Raw genomic sequence first — 17,668 nt, forward strand, 5'->3', positions numbered from 1 at the left:
ACTGAAATCATAACAAGCATCTTTTCCGACCACAATGCTGGAAGGTTAGAAATCAATTACAGGGTAAAAAAGGTAAAAAACTCAAACACATGGAGGCTAAACAATACATTACTAAATAACCAAGAGATCACTGAAGAAATCAAAGAGGAAATCAAAAAATACCTAGAGACAAATGACAATGAAAACACAACGATCCAAAACCTATGGGATGCAGAAAAAGCAGTTCTAAGAGGGAGATTTACAGCAATACAAGTCTACCTCAAGAAACAAGAAAAATCTCAAAAAAATAATCTAACCTTACACCTAAAGGAATTAGAGAAAGGAGAACAAACAAAACCCAAAATTAGTAGAAGGAAAGAAATCATAATGATCAGAGCAGAAATAAATGGAACAGAAACGAAGAAAACAATAGCAAAGATCAATAAAACTAAAAGCTGGTTCTTTGAGAAGATAAACAAAATTAATAAACCATTAGCCAGACTCATCAAGAAAGAGAGAGAGAGGACTCAAATCAATAAAATCAGAAATGAAAAAGGAGAAGTTATAACGGATACTGCACAAATACAAAGCATCGTAAGATCCTAAAGATGCCACCAGAAAACTACTAGAGCTAATCAATGAATTTGGTAAAGTTGGCGAATACAAAACTAATGCACACAAATCTCTTGCATTCCTATACACTAACAACAAAAGATCAGAAAGAGAAATTAAGGAAACAATTGCATTCACCATTGCAACAAACCAAATAAAATACCTAGGAATAAACCTACCCACGGAAATAAAAGACCTGTACTCAGAAAACTATAAAACACTGTTGAAAGAAATCAAAGATGACAAACAGATAGAGACATATACCATGTTCTTGGATTGGAAGAATCAATATTGTGAAGATGACTATACTACTCAAAGCACTCTACAGATTCAGTGCAATCCTGATCAAATTACCAGTGGCATTTTTTACAGAACTGAAAGCCTTTAAAATTTGTATGGCAAACACAAAAGACCCCCAATAGCCAAAGCAGTCTTGAGGGGAAAAAACGGACCTGGAGGACCCTGACTTCAGACTATATTACAAAGCTACAGTAATCAAGACAGTGTGGTACTGGACAAAAACAGAAATATGGATCAATAGAACAGGATAGAAAGCCCAGAGATAAACCCACACACCTCTGGTCAACTAATCTATGACAAAGGAGGCAAGAATATGCAATGGAGAAAAGACAGTCTCTTCAATAAGTGGTGCAGGGAAAACTGGAGAGCTACATGTAAAAGAATGAAATTAGAACACTCCCTAACACCATACACAAAAATAAACTCAAAATGGATTAGAGACCTAAATTTAAGACCGGACACTATAAAACTCTTAGGGGAAAACATAGGAAAAACACTCTTTCACATAAATCACAGCAGCAAGATCGTTTTCGATCCACCTCCTACAGTGATGGAAATAAAACCCAAAATAAACAAATGGGACCTAATGAAACTTAAAAGCTTTTGCAAAGCAAAGGAAACTACAAACAAGACGAAAAGACAACGCTCAGAATGGGAGGTAATATTTGCAAGCAATCAATGGACAAAGGATTAATCTACAAAATATATAAACAGTTCATGGAGCTCAATATTAAAAAAACAAACAACCCAATCACAAAATAGGCAGAAGGGGGCTTCCCTGGTGGTGCAGTGGTTGAGAGTCCGCCTGCCGATGCAGGGGACACGGGTTTGTGCCCCGGTCTGGGAGGATCCCACATGCCGTGGAGCGGCTGGGCCCGTGAGCCATGGCCACTGAGCCTGCGTGTCCGGAGCCTGTGCTCCGCAACCAGAGAGGCCACAACAGTGAGAGGCCCGCGTACCGCAAAAAAAAAAAAAAAAAAAAAAAGGCAGAAGACCTAAATAGACATTTCTCCAAAGAAGACATACAGATGGCCAAGAAGCACATGAAAAGCTGCTCAACATCACTGATTAGTGAAATGCAAATCAAAACTACAATGAAGTGTATCACCTCACACCAGTTAGAATAGGCATCATCAGAAAATCTACAAGCAACAAATGCTGGAGAGGGTATGGAAAAAAGGGAACCCTCTAGCACTGCTGGTGGGAATGTAAATTCATATAGCCACTATGGAGAACAGTATGGAGGTTCCTTAAAAAACTAAAAATAGAATTACTATATGACCCAGCAATCCCACTATTGGGCATATACCCAGAGAAAACCATAATTCAAAAAAACCTTAATTCAAAAACATGCACCCCAATGTTCATTGCAGCACTATTTACAAGAGCCATGTGATGGAAACAACTTAAATGCCCATCGACAGATGAATGGATAAAGAAGATGTGGCATATACACGCAATGGAATATTACTCAGCCATAAAAAGGGACGAAATTGGGTCATTTGTAGTGATGTGGATGGATCTAGAGACTGTCATACAGAGTTAAGTAAGTCAGAAAGAGAAAAACAAATATCGTATATTAACGCACACATGTGGAACCTAGAAAAATGGTACAGATGAACCAGTTTGTAGGGCAGAAACAGAGACACAGATGTAGAGAGCAAACATATAGACACCAAGGGGGAAAGTGGTGAGGGGGTGGTGGTGGTTGTGGGATGAATTGGGAGACTGGAATTGACATATATACACTAATATGTATAAAATATACAACTAATAAGAACCTGCTGTATAAAATATAAATAAAATAAAATTGAAAAGAAAAATACAACATAACCAACTAGGATTTACTCTAAGAACGCAAGGAAGATTCAATATAAGGAAATCCATTAGTATGATCCTCAATGCTAAAGAGAGAAAAACCATATGATCACCTCCATTAAGGCAGAAAAGACATTTGAGAAAATTCACTTATTTATGTTAAAAAAAACCAAAATAGAAGTGATGGATATTTCTGTAAATATAATAAATAAAATACACCTCAGCCTAATGCCAGCATCTTAATAGGGAAACACTAGAGGCTTTCCTGCTAAAGCCAAAAACCACATAAGGCCAAAATATTTTCCAATTTACATTTTTATAGTTAAGCACTACATTCTAGGATGCTAGATAAACATCTACCAGTTCTTGAATGCTACATTCTGCCTGCTGGGGTATCCAGAAGCATTCCTAAAGTTTCTATAAAACTTTAGCCCTCTTATGACTAATTTCTGTCTTATACTTTCTCTGTGGCAGGAAACAAATGGCTCTTTCCAACAGTTATGTCAGAGTGGACAAAGAATCAAAAATGTCTTTTCGGGCTTCCCTGGTGGCGCAGTGGTTGAGAGTCCGCCTGCCAATGCAGGGGACACGGGTTCGTGCCCTGGTCCGGGAAGATCCCACATGCCGTGGAGCAGCTAGGCCCGAGAGCCATGGCTGCTGAGCCTGCGTGTCCGGAGCTCTGCAACGGGAGAGGCCACAACAGTGAGAGGCCCGCATACCGCAAAAAAAAAAAAAAAAAGTCTTTTCTTTCCAGCTCTTTGGACGAAAGAAATAATTTACAACACTCTTAAGGAATACCACTTTTACCATCACTTGAATTAAGGGATCAGAGTTGTCCTGAAAGGATGCTTGAAAACAGCAAAACACACAACAGGTAGAATGGCTCAATGAACATACCTGGAAATGGTAATAGATAATGGATTACTTAGCATTCCTATCAAATGGTTTCTCACTGGTCTGAAACATAACATCAAATATTTTTATATGTCTATATAGTCCTGAGGTAAAAATTAACTCATGGGAAAGGACTATATTGATCCTTTAAAAAAAAAAAAAGGTATCTGTTTCAACCATGAAACAGAAAGATGATGTAATGAGGGAAATACAAGTTTGAGGATGGGTTCAGCACTGATACACTGAAAATGGAAGGAAATCTCAAATAAGCCCCAAACTAAACATTTTTACATATCTACTGAAGCAATAAGTAACAGTACCCTGAACTTAGCTACTGACTCAAGATAAATCCTTGTGACCAAGGTACATTCTGTAGGTTTTACTCTCTACTTAGCAAGCCTAACCTGTGATCAGTGGCAATTTAGGTATTAATTGGAGAAATGTAATGGTTTTGCTTATTTTCCTTAGCTATGCAGCTAAAACTATTTGTTCTATAAATAAGACTGTACTTACTTTTTCCCCAGAATTACTTTTAATCAGTTCTATTTAAGAATTTCCCTATCTCTGAAACTCTACATTTTTCACTATACATTCCCCAATGACAGTGTTCCCAATATTCCCAATGACAATGTGGCAACATTAACATTTGGTCTAAGGACTTCGCTGGTGGCGCAGTGGTTAAGAATCCGTCTGCCAATGCAGGGGACACGGGTTCGAGACCTGGTCCAGTAAGATCCCACATGCCACAGAGCAACTAAGCCCATGCGCCACAGCTACTGAGCCTGTGCCCTAGAGCCCGCGAGCAATAACTACTGAGCCCACGTGCCACAACTACTGAAGCCCGCGTGCCAAGAGCCCGTGCTCCGCAACAAGAGAAGCCACCGCAACGAGAAGCCAACGCACCACAACAAAGAGTAGCCCCAGTTCACCACAACTAGAGAAAGCCCACGTGGAGCAATGAAGACCCAATGCAGCCAAAAATAAATAAATTTATTTTTAAAAAAAGAAAAACAAAGAACATTCCTTCCAGCCACTCAGTTAAAAACTCTCTCTTAGCCAAACACACGTGAATAACCTAATCACTTGAGGTAAACTATTACTCTGGAACAACAGTATTAGAAAGTTCTTTAACTTTATAGTACAGAAAATAATTTTCCTCAAGGCTTTAATTCTGGGCTTAAATGATTTATCAATAAACTGAAAAAAGTATCTTAGACATGTCTATGATAAGTACTATAAAAAAAAAGAAGTAAAAGGAAACTATTTATTTATCTATTTAGGCCACACCATGCGGGTTGTGGGATCTTAGTTCCCTGACCAGGGATCGAACCCATGTCCCCTATAATGGAAGCGTGGAGTCCTAACCACTGGACTGCCAGGGAATTCCCAAAAGGAAACTCCTTAGAAGGAACCTAAAGCCAAGGCCTGACCAAACCTTTCTAATCCTCTCTTCAAGCCACTCCCATTCAGCCAGGCACCCATAGACCATGAGGGCTAGATGTTTCGTTTACCAATGTAGTGAAACAACCAGTGCGTGCCTGGTGTACACATACACTATTTGTTGATTTAATTAGTAACTGGGAAGCCCAAGTGGAGTTAGCTGCTCTGTCCAGAATGATCTCAGAACAGTGTTTTTACCACACGACACAGTAATTTATTTCCTTATCAGTCTGTCTCCAACAATGCACTGCAACATTCCTGAGGGAGGGCAGGAACATGGACCAGGGTAGGCACAGGAGATGCTCTGTTAAATCAAAGAATGGGAGAGGAGACTTCCCTGGTGGTGCAGTGGTTAAGAATCCACCTGCCAGGGGCTTCCCTGGTGGCGCAGTGGTTGAGAGTCCGCCTGCCAATGCAGAGGACACGGGTTTGTGCCCCGGTCCAGGAAGATCCCACATGCCGTGGAGCGGCTGGGCCCGTGAGCCATGGCCACTGAGCCTGTGCGTCCAGAGCCTGTGCTCTGCAATGGGAGAGGCCACAGCAGTGAGACGCCTGCATACCGCAAAAAAAAAAGAAAAAAGAAAAAAAGAATCCACCTGCCAATGCAAGGGACACAGGTTGGATCCCTGGTCCAGGAAGATCCCACATATCGCGGAGCAACTAAGCCTTTGCGTCACAACTACTATGCCTGCACTCTAGAGACCACGAGCCACAACTACTGAGCCTGCGCACCACAACTACTGAAGACTGTGCTCCTAGAGCCCGTGCTCCGCAACAAGAGAAGCCACCACAATGAGAAGCCCACACACCACAACAAAGAGTAGCCCCCACTCACCACAACTAGAGAAAGCTTGCGTGCAGCAACAAAGACCCAACGAAGCCATAAATTAATTAATTTAAAAAAAGGGAGAGAAAGTTGCTCAAGATCAACTAATGTTAGTCAGTTGGTCATGGCATATCCCATGCAGACCCCACCCATACATACACTCCACTTCCCAGCTCCTACTAGCTGTGGATGGGTTCAGAACCCAGAGCCTGCCCTAAGACTCAGCATCTGAGAGAAATCTTGGAGAATGTCTATCCTGTTGACTTTCCAATGTATGGGAGCCCCAAGAGAAGCAAACGGGGAGAAAAAGCATTTCAGGGTTAGGCAGGTGGGCAGGTGGAACAGGCTGGATGCATGATGGTGAGGTAGCTCTAGATGTTTGTTGGGGAATCAGTTGTTTTTTACTTAGTAGATATGTTAATGTGAGATGAGGAATAAATTATAGATGATTCCTGGGAAAACTCAACTTGGATGCTTTTCATGAGACTCTTTTTATAAATACTTGAGAATTGAGAGCATTCCCATTAAATTCATGGGAATGGCCTATCATTTAGAGCTAACCACCAGGCTGTTATTAATATAAATTTAATTTTGTTTGAGTTTTACCTGCACTCAAAACCGTTCAGAAACTCTGGATATTCTGCTGCTCATCTAAGCTGGTCTCCTCACATCTTTGAGCTCCAAAAAGCATAGAAGAGACATTTTTATTAAAAGTTAAATTAACAGTTAACAAGCAAAACTATGAATCTGAATCCAGATGCATTTCCAGGTCTCGAGCCTTTATAGATGATATATACTACTGCTGGCCCTGCCTTTCAAACAGGTGGTACAAATACCCCCAGCAGAGTTCCAGGGAGGGCAGGAGGGAGCACTACAGCAGAGAGTAATAAGCACAAGTTTACAGAGGAGATGAACCTTAGAGGAAGACAGGACTTGAACAGGGCCCAGTGTTTCTTGGGGATGGGTTGGAGGGAAATACTGCTGGCCTCTTAGCAGGGTGGTCCTCCAGTGCAGGACTACACCGTGAGCTGCAGGTTGTTCAGCACATCTGCCTTGACCATACACACACCGAAGGCCAATAACACTCCCCAATCAATTTAACAACCAAAACACAAAACCTAACCCACATACATTTCAAAATGCCACTGGAGAGGGGGTAAAAATCACACCCACTGAATACCCCTAGATAAGAAGAAAGAAGAGAAAATAAGCACAAGCAGGTAGAGAGCATAAGAGAGACAAGGAAGGGAACACAAAATGTGATGAGGAACTGGCAGAAAAAGGGCATCCTCTAATGACTTTCACCTAAAAAATCAAGTCTAAACTCAGTAAACAATGTCCTTCAGAATCTGGCCAGGCCCATCCCAACTGTCTCAACTCCAGCTTTCTTCCGAAGGCACTCAACCCATACCCCTAGCTTCCCAAACAACTCCTGGTTTTCCTGACCTGATGTGCTGTTTTCATACTTCTGTGCCTTTGCATGTATGTCTTCCTCTAACTAGAATGCACTTCTCAAGGCAAACTTCCAGTCACATATCAACATCCAGCTCAAAAATTTGTGAAGCCATACAAAGACAGCCCCGTCACTCAGGCCTTCTTTTTTCCTCACAATACTGCACACGTCCCTTCTGTATGACACTGGTACATTCTTTGCATTACTGCCCAACTCCATTCCACTATCTGGACTAAGGGGTACTAAAAGGCTGGGACCATGTGCATCCTAGCATATAACAAGTGCTCAGTTAAAGTTTTCTGAGTGAATAACCTCGTATGAAAGGTTTTTGGTTTTTTGGCGGTACGTGGGTCTCTCACTGCTGTGGCCTCTCCCATTGCAGAGCACAGGCTCCAGACGCGCAGGCCCATCGGCCATGGCTCACGGGCCCAGCCGCTCCGTGGCATGTGGGATCCTCCCGGACCGGGGCATGAACCCGTGTCCCCTGCATCGGCAGGCAGACTCTCAACCACTGTGCCACCAGGGAAGCCCTGAAAGGTTTTTTAAAAGGCTAAAATGTAAAAAAAAAACAACAAAAAAAAAGCTGAAACGTGACACAGGGCTTCCCTGGTGGCACAGTGGTTAAGAATCCGCCTGTCAATGCAGTGGACATGGGTTCGAGCCCTAGTCCAGGAAGATCCCACATGCTGCAGAGCAACTAAGCCCGTGCTCCACAACTACTGAGTATGCACTCTAGAAAGCCCGTGAGCCACAACTACTGAAGCCCACGCGCCTAGGGCCCGTGCTCCGCAACAAGAGAAGCCACTGTAATCAGAAGCCCGCACACTGCAACAAAGAGTAGCCCCCGCGTGCAGCAACGAAGACCCAAGGCAGCCAAAAAATAAACTTAAAAAAATTTTTTTAATTAAAAAAAAAACAAAACATGATACAAGCAAAAAGCAGACAACAGATATTTTCTGTTACTGAAAACATGTATTTTCTCAACTTGGTCTTTGGTTGAGTATCACTCAGGAACCAGATTAGGATACTCTATCACTTGCGAGCTGGGTGTCCATGGGCAAGTTAACCCTTCTGTGTCTCAAATTCCCACTTACTTAAAGTAACCACCTTGACAGTGTGAGGATTAATTAATGTATGTTAATTAATTAATGTATGTATGTTTAAAAAACAAAACGTAACAAAAGTTCTATTAGTCTGCCATAACGACAAAAAAACTTCACAGGACAGGATATTATACCATCAGGAATGTGATCACAATGAAATTTTAGTAGGAACCATCTGGTTTTTTGTTTTTTTTTAAGGTCTCACATATTTATTACTGAGCCAAAGCACTAGTGCACAAACACACAAAGAGAAAAATCATTTTCGCAATAAAACACATCCAGCTGTTCAGACAGTAGTGATGTTCTCAGAGTGACATGGTTAAGATGCAGCATAAATATGTGTGCCACCTCATATGCAAGGCTCCTTATAGACCCAGCTTGGTTCTTCTCCAATGTCTTCTCTTGGAGCTGTATCTGATTTTATTACCAGTTTTCACTGGAATCCACTGGTGAATGGGATGATTCTGCTTTTGTTTCTTGACCAAGAATCGCTTGATCCTGAAGTCTTGTGAGAAGGCATGGTGAGGAGCAAACTCAACCACACACAGAATGGCAGAGAAGAGAAGAGAGCCCATCTGTTAGAAGAGTTGAAAGTTAACAAATCTAACAGCTGCTCTTCCAGCTGCACGGTGCTCTCTACAGTATTTAAACCAATCCCTAATGACCACGACCTCCCTTGGCTCCTTTGATAGTGTGAACTCTGGTTCTCTGGTCTCCGACCACATTTCCTCTGTCCTCTTCTGTAACTTGCCCTCTATTGACACCTAAAGTCAGGCATTCCTTTGGCTCAGCTCTCACATTTTTCTCATCTTGTCCACTCTCAAGGCTTCAATTAGTGTCTCTATGGAGATGACCCCACGACCTCTCAGTCACATTTTAGAAAGTGTTTCAAACTGAACTTATCCAAAATACTTACCTTAATTAGATGACCAAGCAAAGAGCTTCAATTTCTCCTCTTTCATACTATTTTTTTTTTCCTGATTCTTATACATCTCACCAGTCCAGAGCTTCCTCTTCCTCTGCTCATCTATTAAAAGCACTTGTTTGCCAGAGCTACCTCTTTGGTCTTTCTCTTCTGTCTCACTGGTTCTTAACCTTTCTGGGATAATGGACCCTTTGAAAATCTAATGAATGCTGTGGATTGTTTCACTAAAAAGGTAAACATACAGAACATATGCATGCAATTTCACCTAACCAATGACCTCAAATACGAATCTGTCCTCTGGACTTCCCTGGTGGCACAGTGGTTAAGAATCCGCCTGCCAACGCAGGGGACACGGGTTTGAACCCTGGTCTGGGAAGATCCCACATGCCACAGAGCAACTAAGCCCATGCACCGCAACTACTCAAGCCAGTGTGCCTAGAGCCCGTGCTCCGCAACAAGAGAAGCCACTGCAATGAGAAGCCCGTGCACCGCAACGAACAGTAGCCCCAGCTCGCTGCAACTACAGAAAGCCTGCACGCAGCAACGAAGACCCAACACAGCCAAAAATTAATTAATTAAAAAAAAAGAATCTGTGCTCCTCCACCCAAGACTATCACTTACACAAATTTTCATCTCCAGATTTTACTTCCCTCTTATTTTCAAGATGCCTTCTGGATATAGCTTAAATGGCCTAAAGGCATCACAAACTTAACAAGTCCAAACCAGAACTCACTATTTCTCCTCAGCAAACCTCCTCTGCCTATATGGTATTCCTTCTCTCATAACAGCACCACCATCCTCCCAGGCTCCCACGCTAGAAGCCTTGGAATTAACAGCCATGTCCATGCCATATCATCAAGCCTGGAACTCCCTCTCAAATCCAAATCCCACCTCTCTCACCTCTTACCCATTAAGACCTCACTCATCATCCTCTGCTTCATCCCACACTTGCCATGATTAGAAGTCCATCACTCTTCTGACAAGAGCCCCTGTTACTGATTCTATCTTTATAAGGGCTCTCATCTCCATCTGCTATTTTCCATGCCCACTATATTACTTCACCTCTAGAAGGTTACAACAGCCTAGGTGATTCCCCACCTGTTCTTTTTCCTGTCATTTCCACCAGTGTTGGTCTATCCTCCCACCAAATTCCAAAACTGACCATGTGCCTGCCTCTTCTCAAAAACATTCATGCATCTCCACTGCACAAATATACAAACAAATTCAGTTTTGCCTTTAGAGTCCTCTACAAGTTTGTCACCTAAATACTTTTCCAGGATTAGATTCCACAGCTCAAACTGTCACTTTCACCTATTATCTTTCTATCAAAATCACACTCACTCCTAAAGACCCAATTCAAACTCCACTTTTCATCTTTATATCCTCCACTTGATGATTAGGAAAGGACTCTGCAAGAAAAAGGCAAATTCCTAATGAATTGATTCAGGAAATTAAAAAAGAAAAACCTCTTTTCCTGAAAATCCTTAAATCCTTCTGGAAGCATTAATTTTTTAAAAATGTCACTATTCAAATATTAACATTTCAATCAAGAAATCCTCCATAAACTCAGCATTGTTAACCAACATTTACTAAATGCTAATAGCATACGACGTAGATTAAATTCTTATATTAAATAAATATCATCAACCTGAAGATAAAAAGCTATAATTTGGACCCAGATTCTAATTCCAATAATATTTGTACTTGGATCTTACTTAAGAAAAGAACATCATAGTAAGAGGACTTGATATTTCACCTGACAGAGACTGAGAAGGTCAAATAAGCCTACAGCAGTGACAGAAAATTACCAGAAAATTATCTAAATCAGCTTCAGATTAAAAAGAAATAAAAAAAACTTTCAACTGAAATGTCATAAAACTAGTTTTTTTTAGTACATATTTTAAAGGACTGAAAGACGTGATGGGCAATTCTGAACCTCTCATAAAGAGACATGTTTACTGGGATACTTACCAGCAGGTGCAACAGAAGTGATGCTGCGGGCAGTTCTTTCTCTCCGTTACATTCTAGGACCTTATTTCTTTTAGGTCTGACCTAATTTAATTTCTCTTTTGGCTCCTAAGCCTCTGAGTTCATGTTAATTTTCACAGTTGTGCACTGTGAAACATTTTGCTCCTAAGAGTATGAAAATATTCAAGATTCAATTAAAGTCTTTTTTTAAAAAATAATTTTAACTAACACTTGGCAAAACATGCCCTCTATGGTATTTCTAAAATGATGATCATTCAAATTTGAATACATTTCTGAAATAGAAATGCTAAGAGTAAAACATCCTAAAATTCTAATATGATTAATAACACTATTTAAGGAAAGTGGGGTGTAATGAAAAGAGCTGCAGCAACTGAAACAGGATCTCAGTCCACAATCTCAAGTATGCCTCTTTAGTTGTATGACCTTAGGAACTGGTTTCACCTCGAAATACTTTCTCATCTGAAAGACATCACCGCGTTCCCCTCCCTCCAGCTGTTTGTTCAAATGAGATAATGGACCTAGCACAGTACCTGCCACGAAGTGTTCAATAAATATTAGTTCGCTTCCTTCGTTCAACAGAAAAGACACACTCACGAGAAAATTTCGGTGTAAGGGAGTCTACACTTGCACAGGTCTTCACCAGCACAAAACACGACAGCTAGGTGGTTCTAATGAAAAACAAGACTGTCACCCCGATTCCACAAACGTTTCGGTGAGCTGGATCGAGACGAGAGCCTGAATGTGATTCTGCAAGAACTCCATTAGAGCTACACACATACTGACCACTAAAGCATTAACAGGGAAAGTTCACAGTAATTGTGCTAAAACGTCTGGATGCCTTTATGCTGGTAAGAGAGCCCACGCGGGGCAAGAGAAAAACAAGTCAAATTAGGCCCAACTCCAAATGACTCCTTAATAAACCAAAAAAGCAATACTGGCTTATCCTTCCTGAAACGCTAGCAGTACGGTATTAAAAACCCTTTGAAGACTTCAAGATTGAAATATTCCACAACGAACACTGGTGCCACTAACGCCTTTTAGAAAGCCTGCGTAGGAGAGAGCCCGCCTGGCACCACGGAAGGCACTTAACGAAAGCCGTTCGCGGAAAACGCAGGCGAGGGGAGGAAAATCATATGATTATTTCGGAGCTGTGCACACACGCCGCGACGAGCATCCGAAGGAATTCGAGGCCGCGCTGTGCGCACACTGGGGGCGGGGGCGCCTCGCTGCCGGTCCCGGGGTCCCGGCCCCAGCCTCCGCCCCTCGGGCCCAGCGAGGAGCAACGCCCAGGCCCGACGGCCCGGCCCAGCCCGAGGCCCCCAGCTCGCGGACGACGGCGCAGCCCAGGTGGAGGCCGAGGTCGGGGGCCGGGGCCGGGCCGAAGCCCGGGCGAGACCGCGGCTGCGTCCGCCAGGCCCAGGCGGGGGCGGCCGAGCTGCGGGGCGCGGACACTCACCACACCATGCCGTAGGCGCCCTCGCCGATGTAAGAGAGGTTCGTGTAGCGCGGCCCCACGTCGAACACCTGCCCGCGGACCATCTCGGGGCCCGCGCCCGCCGCCGCCGCCGCCATGTTGGCTGCCGGGCCGCCGCAGCCGCCGCGCTGGGCTCGACGCTCCGCGGCCGCCGCTCGGCCCACGCCGCGCCTCCCGGGGGACCGCGCCGCCGCCGCTGCAGCCGCCGCCGCCGCTGGCCGGGAGGGAAGAGGGAGGCCGCCGCTCGAGAGAGCCGAGGAGCAGCCAGCCGCTCGGACCGACTGCCTGCCTGACTGACTGACGGGCGGGCCGGCAGGCGGAGGGAGGGGCGCGCGCCGATGAGGGCGTCGGGAGGGGCCGGGAGACGTGCGCGCGGATTGGGTCCCCGCGCACGGGGGCGGGGCTGCGCGGCCGGCGGAAGCCGCGCGCTCGGGGCGGGGCACTGCGGCGCCTCTGCGGGACGCGGTCACGTGCGCTCGTGGGAGGCGGACCCCTAGGCGCAGGGGATGCGGAGGCTGAGCCAGTGGGCCTGCGGGGCCTAGGAAAGGAACCTCCACCATACCTTGCCGCGCGCCCTGGCCATGCCTGTGCGAGTCCGCGGCCCACACGGACTTAGAGGCCTCTACACACGGACAGAAACTGGAAGGGTGACCGAGACCGAGAAAGACATTTGCATCCTGAGAAAGTGTGAAACCTAGAGGTGGAGGCCGAGACGAGAGGCCAGGACGGGACCCGCTGATCAGACAGAGGCTCGTTCAACAAGTTACCCTGATCCTGTGCGTCCACTCTGCCACGAGTTACATTCCAGCAGAAGGAGATGTGGATCGATGGATGGATGGGTCGCGAGGAAGGGAGGGAGGGAGACTCGAGTTGTGATAAGTGCTATGATGAAATATAAAGATCAGTAAGGGGTTCGGGAGTACGGGGCTGAGACACTGAGAAAAACATTGAGATTCAGAGACTGAGACTCAGATTGGTATAGATGGACAGCGTCTCAGACATAGGACATACTGAAATAGAAACGCAAAGATAGAAACACTGAAGTCCAAAGCATCAAGATCTAGAGAATATGAGACAAACACCCTGAGCCTCAGAAATAGTCACAGACACCAGAGGTTGAAAAATAAAAGTCGGAATCTTGAAGCAAGTGAATGCCAAGAATAGCTAACAATGAGACAGAAGATGATCTAACCACTGCTTCTGAACCGACACCCGGGCCATCTCTGGATGGGGAGTAAGGGTGGGGAACCCTGCATCCTGATTGTCCAACATTGTGATCTTGTAAGCCTGGACGTCCAGGCATCAACAACAAAGATCAACTAGACAATATCAAAGGTGAATAAGGAAAAAAAAAAAAATTTAACCCTCTGGGGAAAGAAATATGTGGCATATGAGAAAAATAAAGTGCTAGAGCCAAAAATTACTCCTTTGCAATGTATTTAGTCCATGAAGCAGAGCCCAGTTCCAGAAAACACCTAATTCTTACTCTCAACTAAAAGAGGACATTGCATCTTTTAAAGAACAGGCCAAGATAAATGGAGAGTTCCATGAAATTAAAATCATGATAGCCAAAGTAAAAGCAATGGTTGGAGCACTAAAAAGCAGACTTAACAATGTAGAAGAGCAAATCAGCAGTATAGAAGAAAAAGTCAGCGATGAAATTCTTTAAGAGAGAAAAAAATGTACAGGAGAATACCACGGAGAGTCAAACTATAGGCACCCCCCAAAGAAGACAGAGCAAATCAATTAGAGACAATAACTTAAATTATAGTAAAGGAAAACTTGCCTTAGGTCTAAAAAGATCTGAGGTAGAAGTGGAAAATTGAGTGAGTTCTCTGAATCCAGAAAAATTAATAAGCAGAAACCAACTTCAAGACATAACCTGGAAAAGTTCTTAAATTTCAGGGATAAAGAACACAGTATCCAATCAGAAAAAAAAAAAGAAAGATTATTTATTTAAGAAGCTAAAAGGTGGTTTTCTTCAGAGTCCTCCTCTGTAATAATTAAATGCCAAAGGAAAATGGAACAAGATTGGCAGCACTCTGAGAGGGTAGGTTGTCGCCGTTCTTACATGGTTTAATTCCCACTGATGCCTCACTTCCTCCCAGGTCTTTAACTGTCAGAATATGTGGTCAGCTTGTCCACCCGGACATCTTGTGACATCCTACAGGGGCTTCAACTTCACATTTCCAAACTGCCAATGGTTAACTGCAGGAGTTCTGCCCTCAGACTACCAGAAAGAGTATGAATCTTGGCTCTTCCACTTACTACCTGTATGACCTTGGCCTCAGTTTCCTCACTCTTAAAGATCACAATAGGGGGGCTTCCCTGGTGGCGCAGTGGTTGAGAGCCCGCCTGCCAATGCAGGGGACATGGGTTCGTGCCCCGGTCCGGGAAGATGCCATGCCATGGAGCGGCTGGGCCCGTGAGCCATGGCCGCTGAGCCTGCGCATCTGGAGCCTGTGCTCTGCAACGGGAGAGGCCACAACAGTGAGAGGCCCGCGTACAGCAAAAAAAAAAAAAGGAAATCATAATAGCACCTACCTCCCTATTGTACAGAATAAATAAGACAGCATATGTAAAGAACCTGGCACATAATATATACCCAATAAATGTTATCTCATTATTATCGACCCCACGCAAACCTGTTCCTCGTCTTGTACTCGTGGATTGCATCACCACCCAGATACTCAAGCTGGAAGTTTGGGGATGGTCCTTAACAATGCATTTTTCCTTGCTCCCAACCCCTCTTCCCATCCAACCCATCACAAACACCTATAAATTCTATTTCTTAATATTTTGGAAATTGTTGCTGCTCAAAGTGTGGTCTCCAGACCAGCAGCATCAGCATCATGTGGGGATTTGTTTGGAAGGCAGCATCTCAGGCCCCGCCCCAGACCACTGATTCAGGGTCTGTATTTTAATAAGATTCCCCAGTGGTTCATATGGATATTAAACTTTGAAAAGCACTGTTTTATTCGCTTTTTTTAAGTTGAGGTATAATTGACACACAACATTACCTGCCGTCCTCACCTGCCCTCCCCTGTGCTCCAGCCAGACCAGGCAGCTCTCAGTTCTTTCCTACCTTTCAGCCTTGTAATATGTCCTCTTTTCATTCTTCCAGTGTTTATGGACATTTAAAGTCACCATATTATCATGGCATGATGCATCTGGCCAATAACCTTTCTCCAGAGAACTTCTCGATTGGTTCTGTGGTCACTAAGCTACCTTATGATTAGAGTTTGGCTTCATTTGTGGTTTTTGACAGGGAAAACCACATGTTTTGACAGGGAAAACCACATGACCAGGAGACAGCCCTGTTTAGGTCCTTTGGCAATTACTGTTCCCTCTAAGATGGGATTTAGATATACATCTGTCTCTGCTGAGTCAGGCTGGCGTGAGACAGGCCCATAGGGGACAATCATCTAGCTAGACTGACAACAACAGATTTCCAGAAGCACAGACCTGAGAACCTGAGAACGAGGCACTGGAACACTGTGAGACCATGCTAAACCACTATCTAAGCCTAAGACCCTGCTTAGATGGCCAGCTGGCCACCTGGATGTCTTCCTTATTGTCTCTCTAGAGTGGTGACAGTTCACAGATCTAGAATCTTAGAAAACAATGGATATCTGTTATTTTTTGCCTACCCAGCATTGACCCCTTCTCCTTCTGGTAGCAACAATCCGGTTTTTTTTTTGGTGAACTGTCCCTTTTACACCCTTATGTGGTTTGCAGGGCTGGCCCCACCCCCAAGTCAAGAGTAAGAATGTGATCCAGGGCTCCACAATCAGAGTCGTAGACGTTGGTTTAAAGGATAGGTATGAGACCTGATCCAGGCCATTGACACTCAGCCCAGACTTTTATTTATTTATTTATTTATTTATTTATTTATTTATGGCTGTGTTGGGTCTCTGTTGCTGCACGCAGGCTTTCTCTAGTTGCAGCAAGCTGGGGGTGCTCTGCATTGCGGTGCACAGGCTTCTCATTGTGGTGGCTCCTCTTGTTGCGGAGCACGGGCTCATGGGCTTCAGTAGTTGCAACATGCGGGCTCAGTAGTTGTGGCTCACGGGCTCTAGAGCACAGGCTCAGTAGTTGTGGCTCACGGGCTTAGTTGTTCCGCGGCATGTGGGATCTTCCCGGATCAGGACTCGAACCCATGTCCCCTGCACTGGCAGGCGGATTCTTAACCACTGCGCCACCAGGGAAGCCCAGCCCAGACTTTTAAAAATATATATTTATTTATTTGACTGCGCCGGGTCTTAGTTGTGGCAGGCGGGATCTTTGCTGCCATGTGCGGGAACTTTAGTTGTGGCATGCTGACTCTTAGTTGCAGCATGCAGGCTCTTAGTTGCGGCATGCAGGATCCAGTTCCCTGATTAGGGATCAAACCCGGGCCCCCTGCATTGGGAGCATGGAGTCTTACCCACTGGACCGCCAGGGAAATCCCTCAGCCCAGACTTCTGCAGAAACAATTGGGAAAGGAGTGCTCTCCTTCTGCCTGGGTGCCAGGGCAGGGAGTACGAGTCTGGGGCCAGACATGCCACCATGTGAGAACTGCCCTCGGAGAATGAAGCTGAGATGGGGAAAGCAGGGTCCAGAGATGGAGACAGTTTTCTGATGACAGAGTTCGAGGCTGTATTCAGTTGAGCCTGGACTTTACAGGTTCATGAGACAATGTATTCTCTTTTTTTTTTAACTGAAATCAATTTGAATTTGGATTCTGTCACTTGAAACCACAAGAGTTTGTGACTAATACACGACCCAACTAACTCCCTTTTTTGCAAAAATTGCTCAGAGTCATACAATAAATCACCGGGACATGAATCAGAAACTCATGAATGATGAAACAAGA

General features: G+C 44.3%; 1 protein-coding gene and 1 pseudogene across 3 annotated transcripts in view; both read right to left on the reverse strand.

Annotated features, from left to right (window-relative positions):
* Nucleotides 1-13,079, reverse strand: part of MAPK1 (mitogen-activated protein kinase 1) — a 95,688-nt gene extending 82,609 nt beyond the window's left edge. For both annotated transcript variants that reach the window (XM_082852835.1, XM_082852836.1), the window contains exon 1: nt 12,796-13,079. In XM_082852835.1, coding sequence (XP_082708961.1) covers nt 12,796-12,911 — 116 coding nt within the window. In that variant the 5' untranslated portion in view covers nt 12,912-13,079. The remainder of the gene's footprint in view (nt 1-12,795) is intronic.
* LOC309970871 (large ribosomal subunit protein eL39-like) lies at nt 7,851-8,945 on the reverse strand (annotated as a pseudogene). The gene has a single exon. The product of its transcript is annotated as a large ribosomal subunit protein eL39-like (transcript).
* Nucleotides 13,080-17,668: the final 4,589 nt, after the last annotated feature.

This window comes from Leucopleurus acutus, assembly GCF_964270905.1.
Source record: "Leucopleurus acutus genome assembly, chromosome: 13".
In the NCBI taxonomy this organism is placed as follows: Eukaryota; Metazoa; Chordata; class Mammalia; order Artiodactyla; family Delphinidae; genus Leucopleurus; species Leucopleurus acutus.